This window comes from Antennarius striatus, chromosome 2 (genome assembly GCF_040054535.1).
Source record: "Antennarius striatus isolate MH-2024 chromosome 2, ASM4005453v1, whole genome shotgun sequence".
Taxonomy (NCBI): Eukaryota; Metazoa; Chordata; class Actinopteri; order Lophiiformes; family Antennariidae; genus Antennarius; species Antennarius striatus.
Window position 1 is genome coordinate 20686916 of NC_090777.1, and position 12849 is coordinate 20699764.

The 12849-nt window shown below is 42.8% G+C and overlaps 2 protein-coding genes across 3 annotated transcripts; one reads left to right on the top strand and one right to left on the bottom strand.

Annotated features, from left to right (window-relative positions):
• Positions 1-139: 139 nt before the first annotated feature.
• On the bottom strand, positions 140-5824 carry wnt1 (wingless-type MMTV integration site family, member 1). Of its 2 annotated transcripts, XM_068331486.1 has the most exons (5): positions 5188-5824; positions 4805-4910; positions 2825-3078; positions 2375-2640; positions 140-2281 (listed from the first exon to the last, which is right to left on the bottom strand). In XM_068331486.1, the coding sequence occupies exons 2-5, from the start codon at positions 4903-4905 to the stop codon at positions 1790-1792; spliced, it is 1113 nt and encodes a 370-aa protein (XP_068187587.1). In that variant the 5' UTR covers positions 4906-4910; positions 5188-5824; the 3' UTR covers positions 140-1789. The 2 variants fall into 2 exon arrangements, with proteins under 2 accessions (XP_068187587.1, XP_068187590.1); XM_068331489.1 differs by lacking the exon at positions 5188-5824 and having other exon boundaries at positions 4805-5037.
• Positions 5825-8036: 2212 nt separating this feature from the next.
• wnt10b (wingless-type MMTV integration site family, member 10b) lies at positions 8037-11225 on the top strand. Its single transcript, XM_068306840.1, has 4 exons — positions 8037-8210; positions 8818-9080; positions 9245-9696; positions 9803-11225. The coding sequence occupies exons 1-4, from the start codon at positions 8137-8139 to the stop codon at positions 10301-10303; spliced, it is 1290 nt and encodes a 429-aa protein (XP_068162941.1). The 5' UTR covers positions 8037-8136; the 3' UTR covers positions 10304-11225.
• The last annotated feature ends 1624 nt before the right edge of the window (positions 11226-12849 follow it).

The window sequence follows — 12849 nt, forward strand, 5'->3', positions numbered from 1 at the left end:
AATCAGGTTGCTATGGGTTGTAGGTGGTTTTCATTATTTTCACATTGATTCTTTATTGCTGCCCAACATTATGCCAATCAAGTAAAACATCCAATGCAGAAAAATCCGATACTGCATGAAAATAATTCATGTGGCTGGATAAGCTGAGGTTTTCTCTGTTGTTGGGACCACAAACATAAGGATGTTTTGTGAGCTGGAGAGAGAGGCTGCTTTGGTGGTGGTAATAGGATTAAGCAAAGAACACCCAGGGAAAGGCTTATATGGTCACTTGGATGATTGTCCAAACTTTTTCAAACACAGAAACTACAACAGACACATTAGCAGCTTTTGACACATTCAACTTAATTGAAAATATAGACTTTATTGTTCTATCTTACAACACAAACCCAACTGGAACCTAATATTTGGATCAAAATCTAAAGAATGTCTTTCCTGACAATTCTATAACAGTATAAAAATCCTCAGAAATAAATATTTTGTATTTACAGTTTTAAAAAAAGGTAAATATTCAGTGCATGAACACAACTATTTTACAGAAAACAAGGTAAACAACCAAAGAAGTGATAATATTCTGTTTCTAATAAGAGCCCGTTTGTGTCAGCTACATTACATCAAAGTAAAAAGTCATACGATCGATACATCTTCTCACTTGACACCACTGATAGCATTTTCTCCAGTCACTGACAGGTGCATAAATCATTTAGAAAAACAAATGATGTCATTATAAATATATTCATATATTTTAATATTTACACCATTTTGGTTCTCTTAGCTGATATACTGTACGATCTCGTCAGCAGAGGCAATTTGCTTCAAATAATAATGTTTATCCGTCACTTGGTTACTTTTCACAGCCAAGATTGAAGTTAGAGAGCATGGTGAGATCGTGATTATATTTCATCATTTTTCTCTAATACTGACCCTTCATGTTACATCAAGACATGCTATGATATTCAGTGTATAGATAATACATTCAATTTACATTGCCCAAGTAGAATTTGTTCAGTCAGTTTTTACTTTCTTTGGTGAGCACTGGTCCCTGTTATATAATATCTGAACCATCATATGTAAGTAAGGAAGTAAATTGAGGTTGAGGTGTATTCACCTCCAGAGAAAGTTAAGTACAGGGCCAGATTTGGTGAGAAAACTGTAAGCTGTTTGACTTCTTTCCGTGGCCTGAGTACTCGGGTTGGGGACACACAACCCATCCCTGGACATAATTTCACAGAATTTGTAGAGAAGCCAAAACGTTTTCAAATTATTTCCTTCTTGAAGTAAAGGTCTTCACCAGTTTATGAGAACATGTTTGTGGCTTTCTGGCCACAGAAACATCTGTGAAGCATTGTGTCCAGTTTCTGCCCTCAGTGGGAGGGAGACAAAGGGTCTTATAGTACCTACTTACAACAATCAGTTCTCCTCCATATCATTGTGTCACATCAGTTTTAATTCTACTTATCCGCAGCATAAACACTTGAGGGATGTGGACGATCCATTCTACATGGATGCCTGTTTCATTTAAATCCCCCTTGTGATACCGTAAAGCAAAGCAATGAGCAACAACTTTACCCTGTTCTCATATTTATGCTTTTCTGTTTGTCCCTATTAAAAAAACCCCCACTGATTAAAGGTTTTTGCGCTAAAGTTCCCTGTATCATTTTACCCGCCTTGAAGTTTCCTATAGATTCTACTTTCTTCTAATACCACCTGTGTGCTAGTGACATTCTTTGATAAGACGTTCTTCTTTGTCTTTCATTCAAGAAAAAATATTCATCTGGGCATCAAACTGTGATCATAGACACTGGTGTAGCGTTCGTGTACTGGTGCAGTTCAAGCAGCTGACATGACAGCACCAGTGGAACGTGCAGTGGCAACGTTCAGTCACGCTCTCTGTCCGTGTCGCGTACCCACGTCCACAGCACAGCAGCTCGCATCCATCCAGGCCTGGAGAGGAGCTGTTGCACGTTCTCCCGGAAGTTCCTAAAGTGCCAGTCTTGCCATTGTATGAGCAGAAGTTTGGTGATTTCTCATAATAAACCAGGTCCATGGCAGAGGGGGGTTTGTGAGCTGGGTTCTCAGGCTCCAAATGTCGGGGGTCGGCTCGGTGGGATGCACGGTTGCTGCCCTTGTTGGCGTAAATAACTCTGGATGCACCATCAAACCGGTCCTTTAGGAAGTCTCCTACTGCACGGAAGCTGGGAAGGCGCATCCAACAGGTTCGCACAGTGCAGGAGCCTGACATACCATGACACTTACACTCCTGACGCATCTCTGATGACACTGTCTACAAGAAAAGAGACGAAAGCCTGCTAGTTAAACTGCTACGTGGAAATTACAACTATATTGGAAATATGTTGGAACTGTGCAAAACACTTACCATTCTGCCAGCCTCATTGTTGTGTAGATTTGTGAGGTAGCGCAGATCTCTGCCCCTCTCACTCGAGTCCACAAACTCACGGCTGAACATCCGCCCAAAATCTACATTGTCACTGCAGCCACCCCAGTGCCAATCTGGACCACCAGGACCTCGACGACGATAGTCACATGTGCACGACTCGATGGACCCTTCTGAGCAGGATCGAGCCACAGCGTGGGTCACACCTGCGCTGGTAATGGCAAATACAAACGCCGACTCTCGGCATCCTGAAGAAACAACAAGGAAACTTCATTATCACATTTAACCTGTTAAACACGGCTGCGCCAGCTTTTTTTACTCCAAAGGTGGAACTATTTAGAAACAGCTTTTTCAATGCACACTTTAGATTCCACTACATCCTGCCCTAGAATGTCAAAGCTCGGCTGAGTTAGACGGACAAGAGAGACTCACCACGGTTGACAATTTTGCCAAAAACTGCTGGGCTGTGGGTGGTCGGGCAGTTCCAGCGGCGGTTGCGGAACTGCCACTTACACTCCTTTATGGCAGTGTGCAGCCCAGCGGTGATAGCATGCAAGATGCCAGGATTCTGCCTAATCAGCCGACGCTGGCGACGACTCAGCAGTGCGAGACTTGGATCCAGGACCAACTGCACGTTCTTGGAATTGGTGAGAAGGTTGGATGAAGAGGGCACATTGACAATACCCCTGACAAAACACAAAGACGCTGGAAATCAGGGTCAAGCAGCTGGTTCTCCCTTCTAGGACGCTCTAAATTCTTGAACTCATCTGTCCTGTCACTTTGTGGGTTTTTGTACCTGCAACAGTGATTTATGCTGTTCCAACATCATGAAGAAACAGTAAGTGTCCATCTTTGCCAACTATATTTTTACATCTTTATTATTAACTTGGATCTAAACCAGGTGCATGATTTTCATTACTGAACCGTTACCATCTAAGTTAAGTACTCAGCATCTGTCACACTGATCAGGATAGAGATGCTATCACATTTTGAGGTGCAAAAACCTGAAGGGGCTCACATCAGATCTCTCTTCATCTCTTCACCAGTGTCTTGTCCTTTAAATATATTTCTCTGCCCCATGTGATAAACCAGAAACTGACCAGGAGTGAACCACACCCTTTGGGTTTCCAAATATACCCATCCTGTCAAAATGTTCCAGATCATCAAAAAGAATACATTTATAAATTGGGTTAGTGTTTTCTAAAATATTCTGTTCTTTAACTCAGTAGAGTTGACTTTATCATGAGTAGGATAAAAAACATTTTAACAACCATATCTATACTTCAAGCAACTTTCTGCGTCTGCTGCATGATTTCAGGGAAGGTTCTGGCCATCAGGTCTGTCCATATTTATCGTACCATGTCATACCATGCCACCTACACTTGTTCTGTTTGATACACATTTTTTATTTCATTTTTCGTTCGGGTTTCAGTACAGTTTGAGTTCGTCAGTACAGCCTGTATAATTTTCAAACTCTACATGCTGGAGATTTCTGTGAGCTGTCTGTCAACACGTTTTTATTCACATGGACTGTAATGACTGTGTCTGCTGAGCAGTATCATCCGGAAAAGTGGGAGCTACTCTTGGCCTGTTGGAGGGCTGCCCCAGACGGTTGTGTGGTGAAACTTGGAATCATTAATAATCCAGTCATCATTTCACAACTCAGTGGTGCTTTTTTTTTTTCTTCAAAAAAAATGTAATTTGATATTGTAAATATTTGCATAATGCCTGGCCTCATGGGAAAATATTCTCCACCAAAAGCATTAAAAAATAATCTTCCATTAAATCTTTATCTCTGCAATGCCAGTCAACAGTTCATACATTTTTAATACGCATTTCATTATGTTCGCTGGCACAAAACGATACTGATCCAATTATGTATTTGTTTTCTTTGTGAAACTGTCAACTTGAGTTTAACTACGCCGTGGAGACAAGAATGTACAAATAAATCCATATTTAATTAATCCCACATTGGACTGAAAAATATTCTCTCGTGTTCAAACCACAAAGTCTAAATGACAGGGGATGGGGAGAGGAGAGAATAAATCAAATACACCCAGGCAAAAATGTCATTATTACAAATGTAATTCGTATATTGTTAAATAAATACACTGTTACGGCCGTTTTTACTGAAAAGAAAATAAACTTTAAAAGGTGTAATAGTTTACACCAGAACTCACGCTCAGCAATTTGAAATCGAAAGTTCCAAAACCCCCACGGGTTTATCATGCGGTTGCGCTTTTTTTTTTTCTTTTTTTTTTTCTATGACTGCACAGAAGTTGAGAACTGTGCCAAAACTAACACATTATTTCGGGCACGCAGCGTGGAATGTGGTGTCCCAGTCAAAAACGCTGTTCGTCCGAGTTTTCAGTGGCGGGATGCTGATAACGCACTGAACGCATCATCACTCACCACCACCGGCCGCTGTTGTTGACGGCCCCTGTGCCCGAGAGGGACGACACCAGCAGGATGCAGGCGGCTTTCACCCCCAACAGCAGCGCCAGGCTCCTCATCGCGTCTTCCGAGTCAAATAAAGAAGTAGCAGATTATCAATTTCGATTAAGGTTGTAGATTATTTCCACTTTCCAAACGTCACTGACAGGTATCACAAATATGCCATCAACTTTTTTTTTTTTTTGGGGAAAAAGTAGGAAGAAAATCATAGTAAAAAATTAATTGCAAATTTTCTTACATTGTGTTATGATAAAAGGAGACAAGGTGATGACATGTTTTAGAATCCATAATGTATTGAATAACGAACAAAATAAGCAATGGTGCAAGGTGGATATACTCACCACGCCACAGTCCGGAGAGTGGACTTTGAAAGGTGAGAGAAGCAGGCAATCCTAATTGACCTAAATTGATCTCGAACGGAGACAGGTTAAATGATATGAAGCATTAGGCAGGATGCTGCTGCTTCCACAGTCCTCTTCACTCTGTCTCTCTCAGTGATGCTCTGCACGGCGCATTGAACGCGTGGGACAGTCCCGAAGACTTGATCCCCTCGGTGACTGATAGGCAACACATTCTTCTCTTATTGAGCGCTACGAGGGGAATAAAAAAGGGATTTGCTGCTCTCATCTCCCTCTGTTTTTTTTTCAGAGCCTTTTCAATGGGATTGGAGGGAGGGATAGTTAATGCTCTTCATAGGGCGCACAATGAATGAGGAAACACAACTGGGCAGAAAAGAGAAAGGAAGAGAGAAAAAAAAGGGCAATCCACAAAGTTGCGCATATTACTTGTGGAATCTCACGGTCATCACAGAATCGATTCTCTGTGAAAAGCGTGCGTCTGAGTATTTCCCCCCTGGCTGTGTTTCCAATCCAGTCTTTGCAGACAGTAGAAGCGCTTCTGAAGATGTGCTGGTGCCGATGCTATGGGTGCGTCCGGTTTTGTGCTCCTCCGCTGCTCAAAGCTGGTGTCACGGTGCGATGCAGTTAGGCTACAGCAGAATATGAGCAATCTAAAATTGCCCTTTTTACCCGCTGGTTGGATTAGCCTACTCCCTAACCACATCTCCTCCTCCTTTCTCCAAATGTGCTCCGAAAATGAGCTGTAACTTTAAGGACATTTCTGTCCTTTTCCTTAACCTTTTACTCAAATCTATTTAAAAGCATGCTCTTGTTTTAATATTTATGTATTACTAAACAATCACCAACTAATTAAAAAGCTCTTACGGGGATATCCTAATATAATTAGATAGGGCCTGCTAAGTCAGATTTGGTCCATTATTCAAAAACTCGGCCTATTCTATTTTGCCCGCGACGCGCACACAGCGAAAAGTCGCATGTTTAAAAAAGTAAAAAATTCAATAATAAGATCTAAGTGGTCATATAACTCATGCTGCCTTACGGACTTAAATGTTTTTTTCTACAATCAGACGTTTGACGTATGATGAACCAGGAAAAGAGGGGGAAGAGGAATAAAAATCATTCCCAACATCTGGCCTGCAGACCTCCCTCGACGCACTGCAGCCCAGCATAATCACATCTTGGGCCACTTTGCGGCATCTCCATCGGACTGCGCGCATGGTTCAGTGTCCCCAAACTTCTCCACGTTTGTTCATGAGTGAATATTGCGTTATGTGACATTTATCTTCTAATTTGCATGTTCCACATTAGTCACTGTAGCTCCGTGAGTAATCTCTCTACCTCTCTCTCCTCACCCTCTCTTTCTCCCTCCCTCAGATGACAGTAAAAGGAAGTGGGCTTTTGTAAAACGGCTTTAATGACAGCCACCCTACGTTTATACTCCGTCTTATATGACGGTGCTCAAACGGGTTTCCTGGAGCAGTCATGCGACACCGAGCAGATTAGACCTTCAATCCGGATAAAGGGGACCTTTTATATACAAATCAACTTCAAATCACTTTTTAAGCCACTTAGATATACACGCCAAGGCAGAATGCTAATGCACTTTTCATTGCTGCAGCTTAGGGAATGGAAGGAGATTAGATGAATTGGTGTCACTATGCGAACCGTGTTCGAGGGGGGTTTTAACTTAATTTTATGAAAGTAGCCCACATGCACCTTCAGGGATCCAACAGCAGCCTGTGATTGCTTCAAATGTGGTAATTTTATAATTTTACGAGTTGATTAAATGTTTGGGTGTAAAATGTAAATAATAACAATAAATACGTATAGAAGATGCGTTTATTGTGCTAAATTTAGACCAACACGCTGATTGGAAACAGAACTGGCGAACGGTAATCCTAACAGAGGCCCATGCATCTGGTTTCCCACAGGCCCGGGTTTAACATGTATGCACAGAACATTTATTTAAATAGAAGATAGATGATTGTTATACTCTTTGGTAGTTTTCCAGAAGTACAATAATGTCTTAAAAAGACAGTCTGGTGACTGTAACGCATCCCATACTCATTTAAAGTGTGTCATTTGCCGTTAGATTTTTGTTTAAGTGTGACTTATGTGATAAATAATAACAGAATAATTCCCGGCAATTGCGTAATTTATCAAAAAAATTATCTTACAATATGAAATAAAGCCTTTGGAGTGATGAAGTGAAGTTGTTTCAGACGCAACAATGAGAAGCAGTCTCTGTGATTGAGGCTGGAGGAAGGGGGCATTGAACAGTATTGTTGAGGGGTCTGTCCGCGGAGCCGCCTGCCTGCTGCTGCCTCCCTGTCGTACAGTGCAACCAGCACCGCTCCCCTCCCCCAGACATCATTTAATTCACCCCTTTATGAACAAAAACCTATCCGACTCTCCATATTATTTTCAGTTTTTTGGGTTTCGGCTTTTTTTTTTTTTTAAAGATAATTTATGCTACACATTCTGCGACCCACTAACAAAACACAATACTAAATAAGTTAATTATTTCTGCGAAATATATTTCAGGATTCATTTTTTTCTTTCCTATTTTCCTATCTTTTCCTATCATGGAGCAAAAGTTGCACTGCTTCGAAGGTGGTTCTTGTGCGTAAACTTTTTGGGGAGCGTCATTTTACGCATGGAAGAACATGACTTCTCAAATGACAAAATGATCAACTGGTGATCTAACTACTATATTGGCCAACATTTTGCACACAGTCGCCTGTGGAGGCATCTCCCCCCCCCCTCTATTCCCCTCCCCTCCCGTGTACTGTCGCCCCCGAGCTCCTCTGTTCTCCTCTTCACTCTTCGGTTGTTTGGCGGTGCATCGATTATACTCCACTCTTCTTTCAAACATTCTTCCTCAACACGGGACTTCATTACCGGTGTTTTAATGTCACGCCAATTAACAACATGGAGCCACCAAACAGACTCCGTTGGGACCAATTCCTGATTTTGGCAGCGGCACTTCTGTCACCTGCGTTAACGTGAGTGCGCTTGGAGCGCCAGAGGAGTTGATGTTACATGCGGAGCTCTGGCTGCATGGGATTCGGCATGAGTTGAGGGAAGTTGTTACTGCGTGTTACTGCATGATTTAAACGAATATCCAACGTATGTAGTTAAAAAAAGAAACATCTGCATCTGATTTCACAGGCTGATTTAGTGGAATATTTAAACAATGGAATAATGTGTACTGATTTTTGCAGTCTTGGATATGTCTGACCAATTCCGGAAAGAATTCAATTTAAAGCGCAAAAGATGTATATATGGGAATTTATTGTTTGCTTGTATCACTTTTCAGCTAGGTGATCTGTTTAGAATTATAATTTTTCTCTGCCTTAAGCAATATCTATGGAAACACTATAGTGAGGGCCGGAGCGATGATCAATACAGTTTATAAGTCACTTAGAGATGAGATATATTTAATAGAATACAACCAATAAATCTGTCTTGGTTTTATATCTTTGTGAGCTGCTTTAACTATCAATAACATCTTTCCGTTGCCACATACTTCTCTGGAGTTGACTAATGAACTACTCACCAGCGCTGATGACCTCCTTGCCCCCCCAACTAACTCTCTTTCTGTCTCTGCAGGGTGCTGTGTAACGATATTCTAAGCCTGAAGGTGGCAGGAGACCCAGTGCTAACCCCTAACTCTGTGTGCCTGAGGCTGGCCGGCCTCAGCAAACGTCAAATGCGGATGTGTGTTCGGAGTCCCGATGTAACGGCCTCTGCTCTGCAGGGCATCCAGGTGGCCATCCATGAATGCCAGCACCAGCTCCGGGACCAGCGCTGGAACTGCTCTTCGCTGGAGGGTCTTGGCAAACTTCCTCAGCACAACACCATCCTCAATAGGGGTGAGAGAATGATGCAAGCTAATGACAGTCAAAAACAATTGGTTTTTTTTGGGAAGTGGAGGTGCAAGCAAGTATAGAAATTGCTCCGTTCACACATGCAGGACTACTTCAGAGCTACCAGTGGTCAATGTTTTCAACTGTCCAATTGTATCTCCTGTTACAAGGTTTTCGTGAGAGTGCCTTCTCCCTGGCCTTGTTGGCAGCGGGTGTGGCCCACTCTGTGGCCTCAGCCTGCAGTATGGGCAAGCTGCGGGGGTGTGGCTGTGAGGCCAAGCGTCGCCAGGACGATGACAAGATCCGGCTGAAACTCACACAGCTGCAGCTGCAGACCCTGCAGAAGGGCGGGGTAGGCCTCAGCATGACACGGTCATTACCCTCAGAGCTAAACGGTCATCATGGCAACCTGCCCACTAACCTGCGCTCGACCCACCCTTCTACCCTGCTCAAGCCTTTGCCTGATGAGCTGAGCTCCATGCAGGAGACTTGGGAGTGGGGGGGTTGTAGTCACGATGTCCGTTTTGGGGAGCGCTTTTCCAGGGATTGGCTGGACTCCCGGGGGTCTCCAAGAGACATCCATGCTCGCATGAGAATCCATAACAACCGAGTGGGAAGACAGGTAAATAACAGTCCCATCCACAGTGTGACTGTGTCTTAGAGAGTGCTCTTGAACCACTGTGACATAAATCATATTTTGCTTACATCATTTTCCTATCTCTCCATAGATAGTTACAGAGAACACAAAGAGGAAGTGCAAATGTCACGGCACCTCAGGGAGCTGTCAGTTTAAGACCTGCTGGCATGTGTCTCCAGAGTTTCGGATGGTGGGTTCTCTACTCAAGGAAAAGTTCCTTTCAGCTATCTTTGTCAACTCCCAGAACAAGAACAACGGGGTTTTTAACTCTCGAACTGGAAACGGCGCCAGCAGGAGCAAAGGGGCTCTTAACGGAGGTCACCGTCGAAGCATGTCCAAAGAGCTGGTGTACTTTGAGAAGTCTCCTGATTTCTGCGAGCATGACATATCCGTAGACTCTTTGGGTACACAAGGACGCGTATGCAACAAAACAAGTTACAGCACAGACAGCTGCGGCTCGCTGTGTTGCGGCCGTGGACACAATATCCTGAAACAGACACACAGCGAGCGCTGCAATTGTAGATTCCACTGGTGTTGCTATGTGTTGTGCGAGGAGTGTCGTCTCACAGAGTGGGTCAATGTGTGCAAGTAGATTGCATTTCTTCCAATCCCAGCAGCCTCTATCCACCCGCAAGTCAAACCAGGGGACCCTGCGCCTTCGCCCACTACTGTGGTTTTGTTTTGCTTCTTGTGTTGTACTCCCAGAGAATCTATTATCCCCTCTTTCTCTTTTGTTGGTCCATCATCTGGGATCTATTTTCTCTTTGTAGCTGCTGTTATTCTCAAAATGCCAAGTCAGAGATTGAAGAGGTGACTCATGTCATTTGTCTTGCTGCGGCCTGTTTAGACGCTGTCTTCTCAGCCATGAAAATGGCCTATACCCCATCTTTCTTATGCCACAAAACAAAGAGAGCAACCGCAGAATCCCATTCCTATTTTATTGTCTGCATGCTGATTCATCTCATCGTACAGTGGCTGTGTAGTTTATGTACATATTTGTAAATGTATTGTTATTAATATTATTATCATTCTGGAACCTGCTTATTTGGTTTGAGTTAAGGACAGATTTGTGCTGGTGGAACAGGCCAGTGATGTTTCACAATGTGTTTTTCTCAAGTTTTACCCAATGAAGAAACTCCAAGTTATCTACTACAATTGTATATTTTGCACAAGTGACACAGAGACCAGTCATAGTTATTCATGATTCAGACTTGAATCTTTTCTATAAATAGAAAATGAAACTTTTCCTTGCGGTGTTTTTAAAGGATTTATATCTGATGGAGAACATTTTCATAGAAGAAACACGATACAATGCAAATGGACTTATCAAAGCCTGCATACTTGTAAAAATCAAGAAGGAGAAGTTTTTTGGGGAGGAAGAAATCTCTACACTAAACTAATCAGTCATATTTATTTATGTCATTATGAAAATAGCAATAACATCCTGATGTTGGCCTCTAGTGGTCATGTTTTTCATTAATTCATCATTATTATACAATATAATGTCAAAAATACACTTCCTCTTGATATAACTGTGTCATTTTCCTATGAAATCACAACTGAGCTCTTGTTATTCCGTGCTTTCTTTTGTCTATTTCATCGCTGTGAGTGCTCCCTAGATTCTTCCCACATGCAGTACATGTCAGAGTGAGAGATGGTCCTGCTTTAGTACTGATGCTGAAGGGTGTGTGTGTGTGTGGGTGCGTGTGTGTGTGTGTGTGTGTGTGTGTGTGTGTGTGTGTGTGTGTGTGTGTCTTGCCGTGCAAATGAGGAAAAAGTTCTACACACTACAGATCTGGGAGGTGAGAGGCTTTTTTTACGGCCACGTCATGTTGAGAGAAGAACTTTTTATGGCTGCAAGATATTGTTTCCTTCAAGTATGAGTTTTATTACTGGAAAGAAGCATCAAGTGAGCAGAGAGTGGAGGTAATTATACCAACCTTGCTGCTTGAGCATCTGAGGGGATCATCTGTTGAGGGTTCATAGCCAAAGGAGGGACTCACTGAACCACGTGGAACGTGATGTCCCTGTTACCTGGGAGACAGAGGACACAAATATAAACAAAGGCACATATACACATGCATGCATTTATGTGCAAAGACACTTACATGTAAAAAAACAAAACTTGGCACTGAGGCACAATAAAAAACACGCATGCTGCTGCACACATATGAACTGACAGACAGCACTTGTGGTGACCCGAGTGACTTACATTTGGCTTCTATTTACGCCGCATATTTGTAAAAACGCTCACATCAACACCTAACTGAATACACCATAGCAGTATTCCTTGATAGCCTAGATGATTCAAAATATCTCCTCTTATTCTGTCGGGAAAACCTCCTTTCCACATAGGATTTAGTGTCCATTAAGTCTTGTTTGTTGGACTTTGGTAAAAAATCCCTTGACGCCGGTAGGATTGGCGGTGGCAGTGACTGAATTGTCCGTTCTGTCTGTTTAGTATTTAGTGAGGAAGACAGTGACTGGTAAGGAATGATAAGGGGAATGGATCTCTGGTTTGCATTTCTTCATTCCTTCAACATTTCACCCTGGAGCGGCTGCAAAAGGGAATTTCCTGTCACTGTTTCCCCCATGTGTGAGACAGAGGCTGGTGGACAGCCTGGGATTGCTTTCTCTGCTTCTCAGCACTCCTTTTTCTCTCTATTCCATTCTCCCCCTCATCGCTACAAACGTAGACACATGCACAGAAACACATTGACTGCCCCCTGAGTAATGACAACCAGACTGGGCTGAAATTAAAGAGAGGCAGGCAGAGAGAGGAAGTTAGGAGAGATAAAAGTTACCCGCTTTGATTGACAGGATGATTATATGTATAAAGTAAGGCGATTTGGAGTGTTTAGTTGGATATAAAGATAGGGAGATAGATCCTGTGTACGTACAGGAGAGTTGTAGAAGCAAAGGACAAATGGGGTATGAGATGGGGGTGAATAAAGTGTACTCTGTATAAATACATGCCTGGAAACATCTGCTTCTCAATTCCCCTTTCATTTTTGATGTGGGACAGGCCGAGAAGGAGAGCAGGAGAGAAAACTCAAGGAGCCAGCTACCCAGAACATCAAAGCCCCTGCCCTCAATGCGCAGGCCCTCATTAGTTCAGCTAGCAGAACCAACAAGACT

Coding starts and splice junctions, on each gene's coding strand:
- wnt10b (XM_068306840.1), top strand. CDS start 8,137: ATGGAGCCACCAAACAGACTCCGTTGGGACCAATTCCTGATTTTGGCA. Junction 9,081..9,244: donor CAACACCATCCTCAATAGGG/GTGAGAGAATGA, acceptor TCCTGTTACAAG/GTTTTCGTGAGAGTGCCTTC. Junction 9,697..9,802: donor ACAACCGAGTGGGAAGACAG/GTAAATAACAGT, acceptor ATCTCTCCATAG/ATAGTTACAGAGAACACAAA.
- wnt1 (XM_068331486.1), bottom strand. CDS start 4,905: ATGAGGAGCCTGGCGCTGCTGTTGGGGGTGAAAGCCGCCTGCATCCTG. Junction 3,079..4,804: donor AACAACAGCGGCCGGTGGTG/GTGAGTGATGAT, acceptor GTGTTTTGTCAG/GGGTATTGTCAATGTGCCCT. Junction 2,641..2,824: donor TGGCAAAATTGTCAACCGTG/GTGAGTCTCTCT, acceptor TTGTTTCTTCAG/GATGCCGAGAGTCGGCGTTT.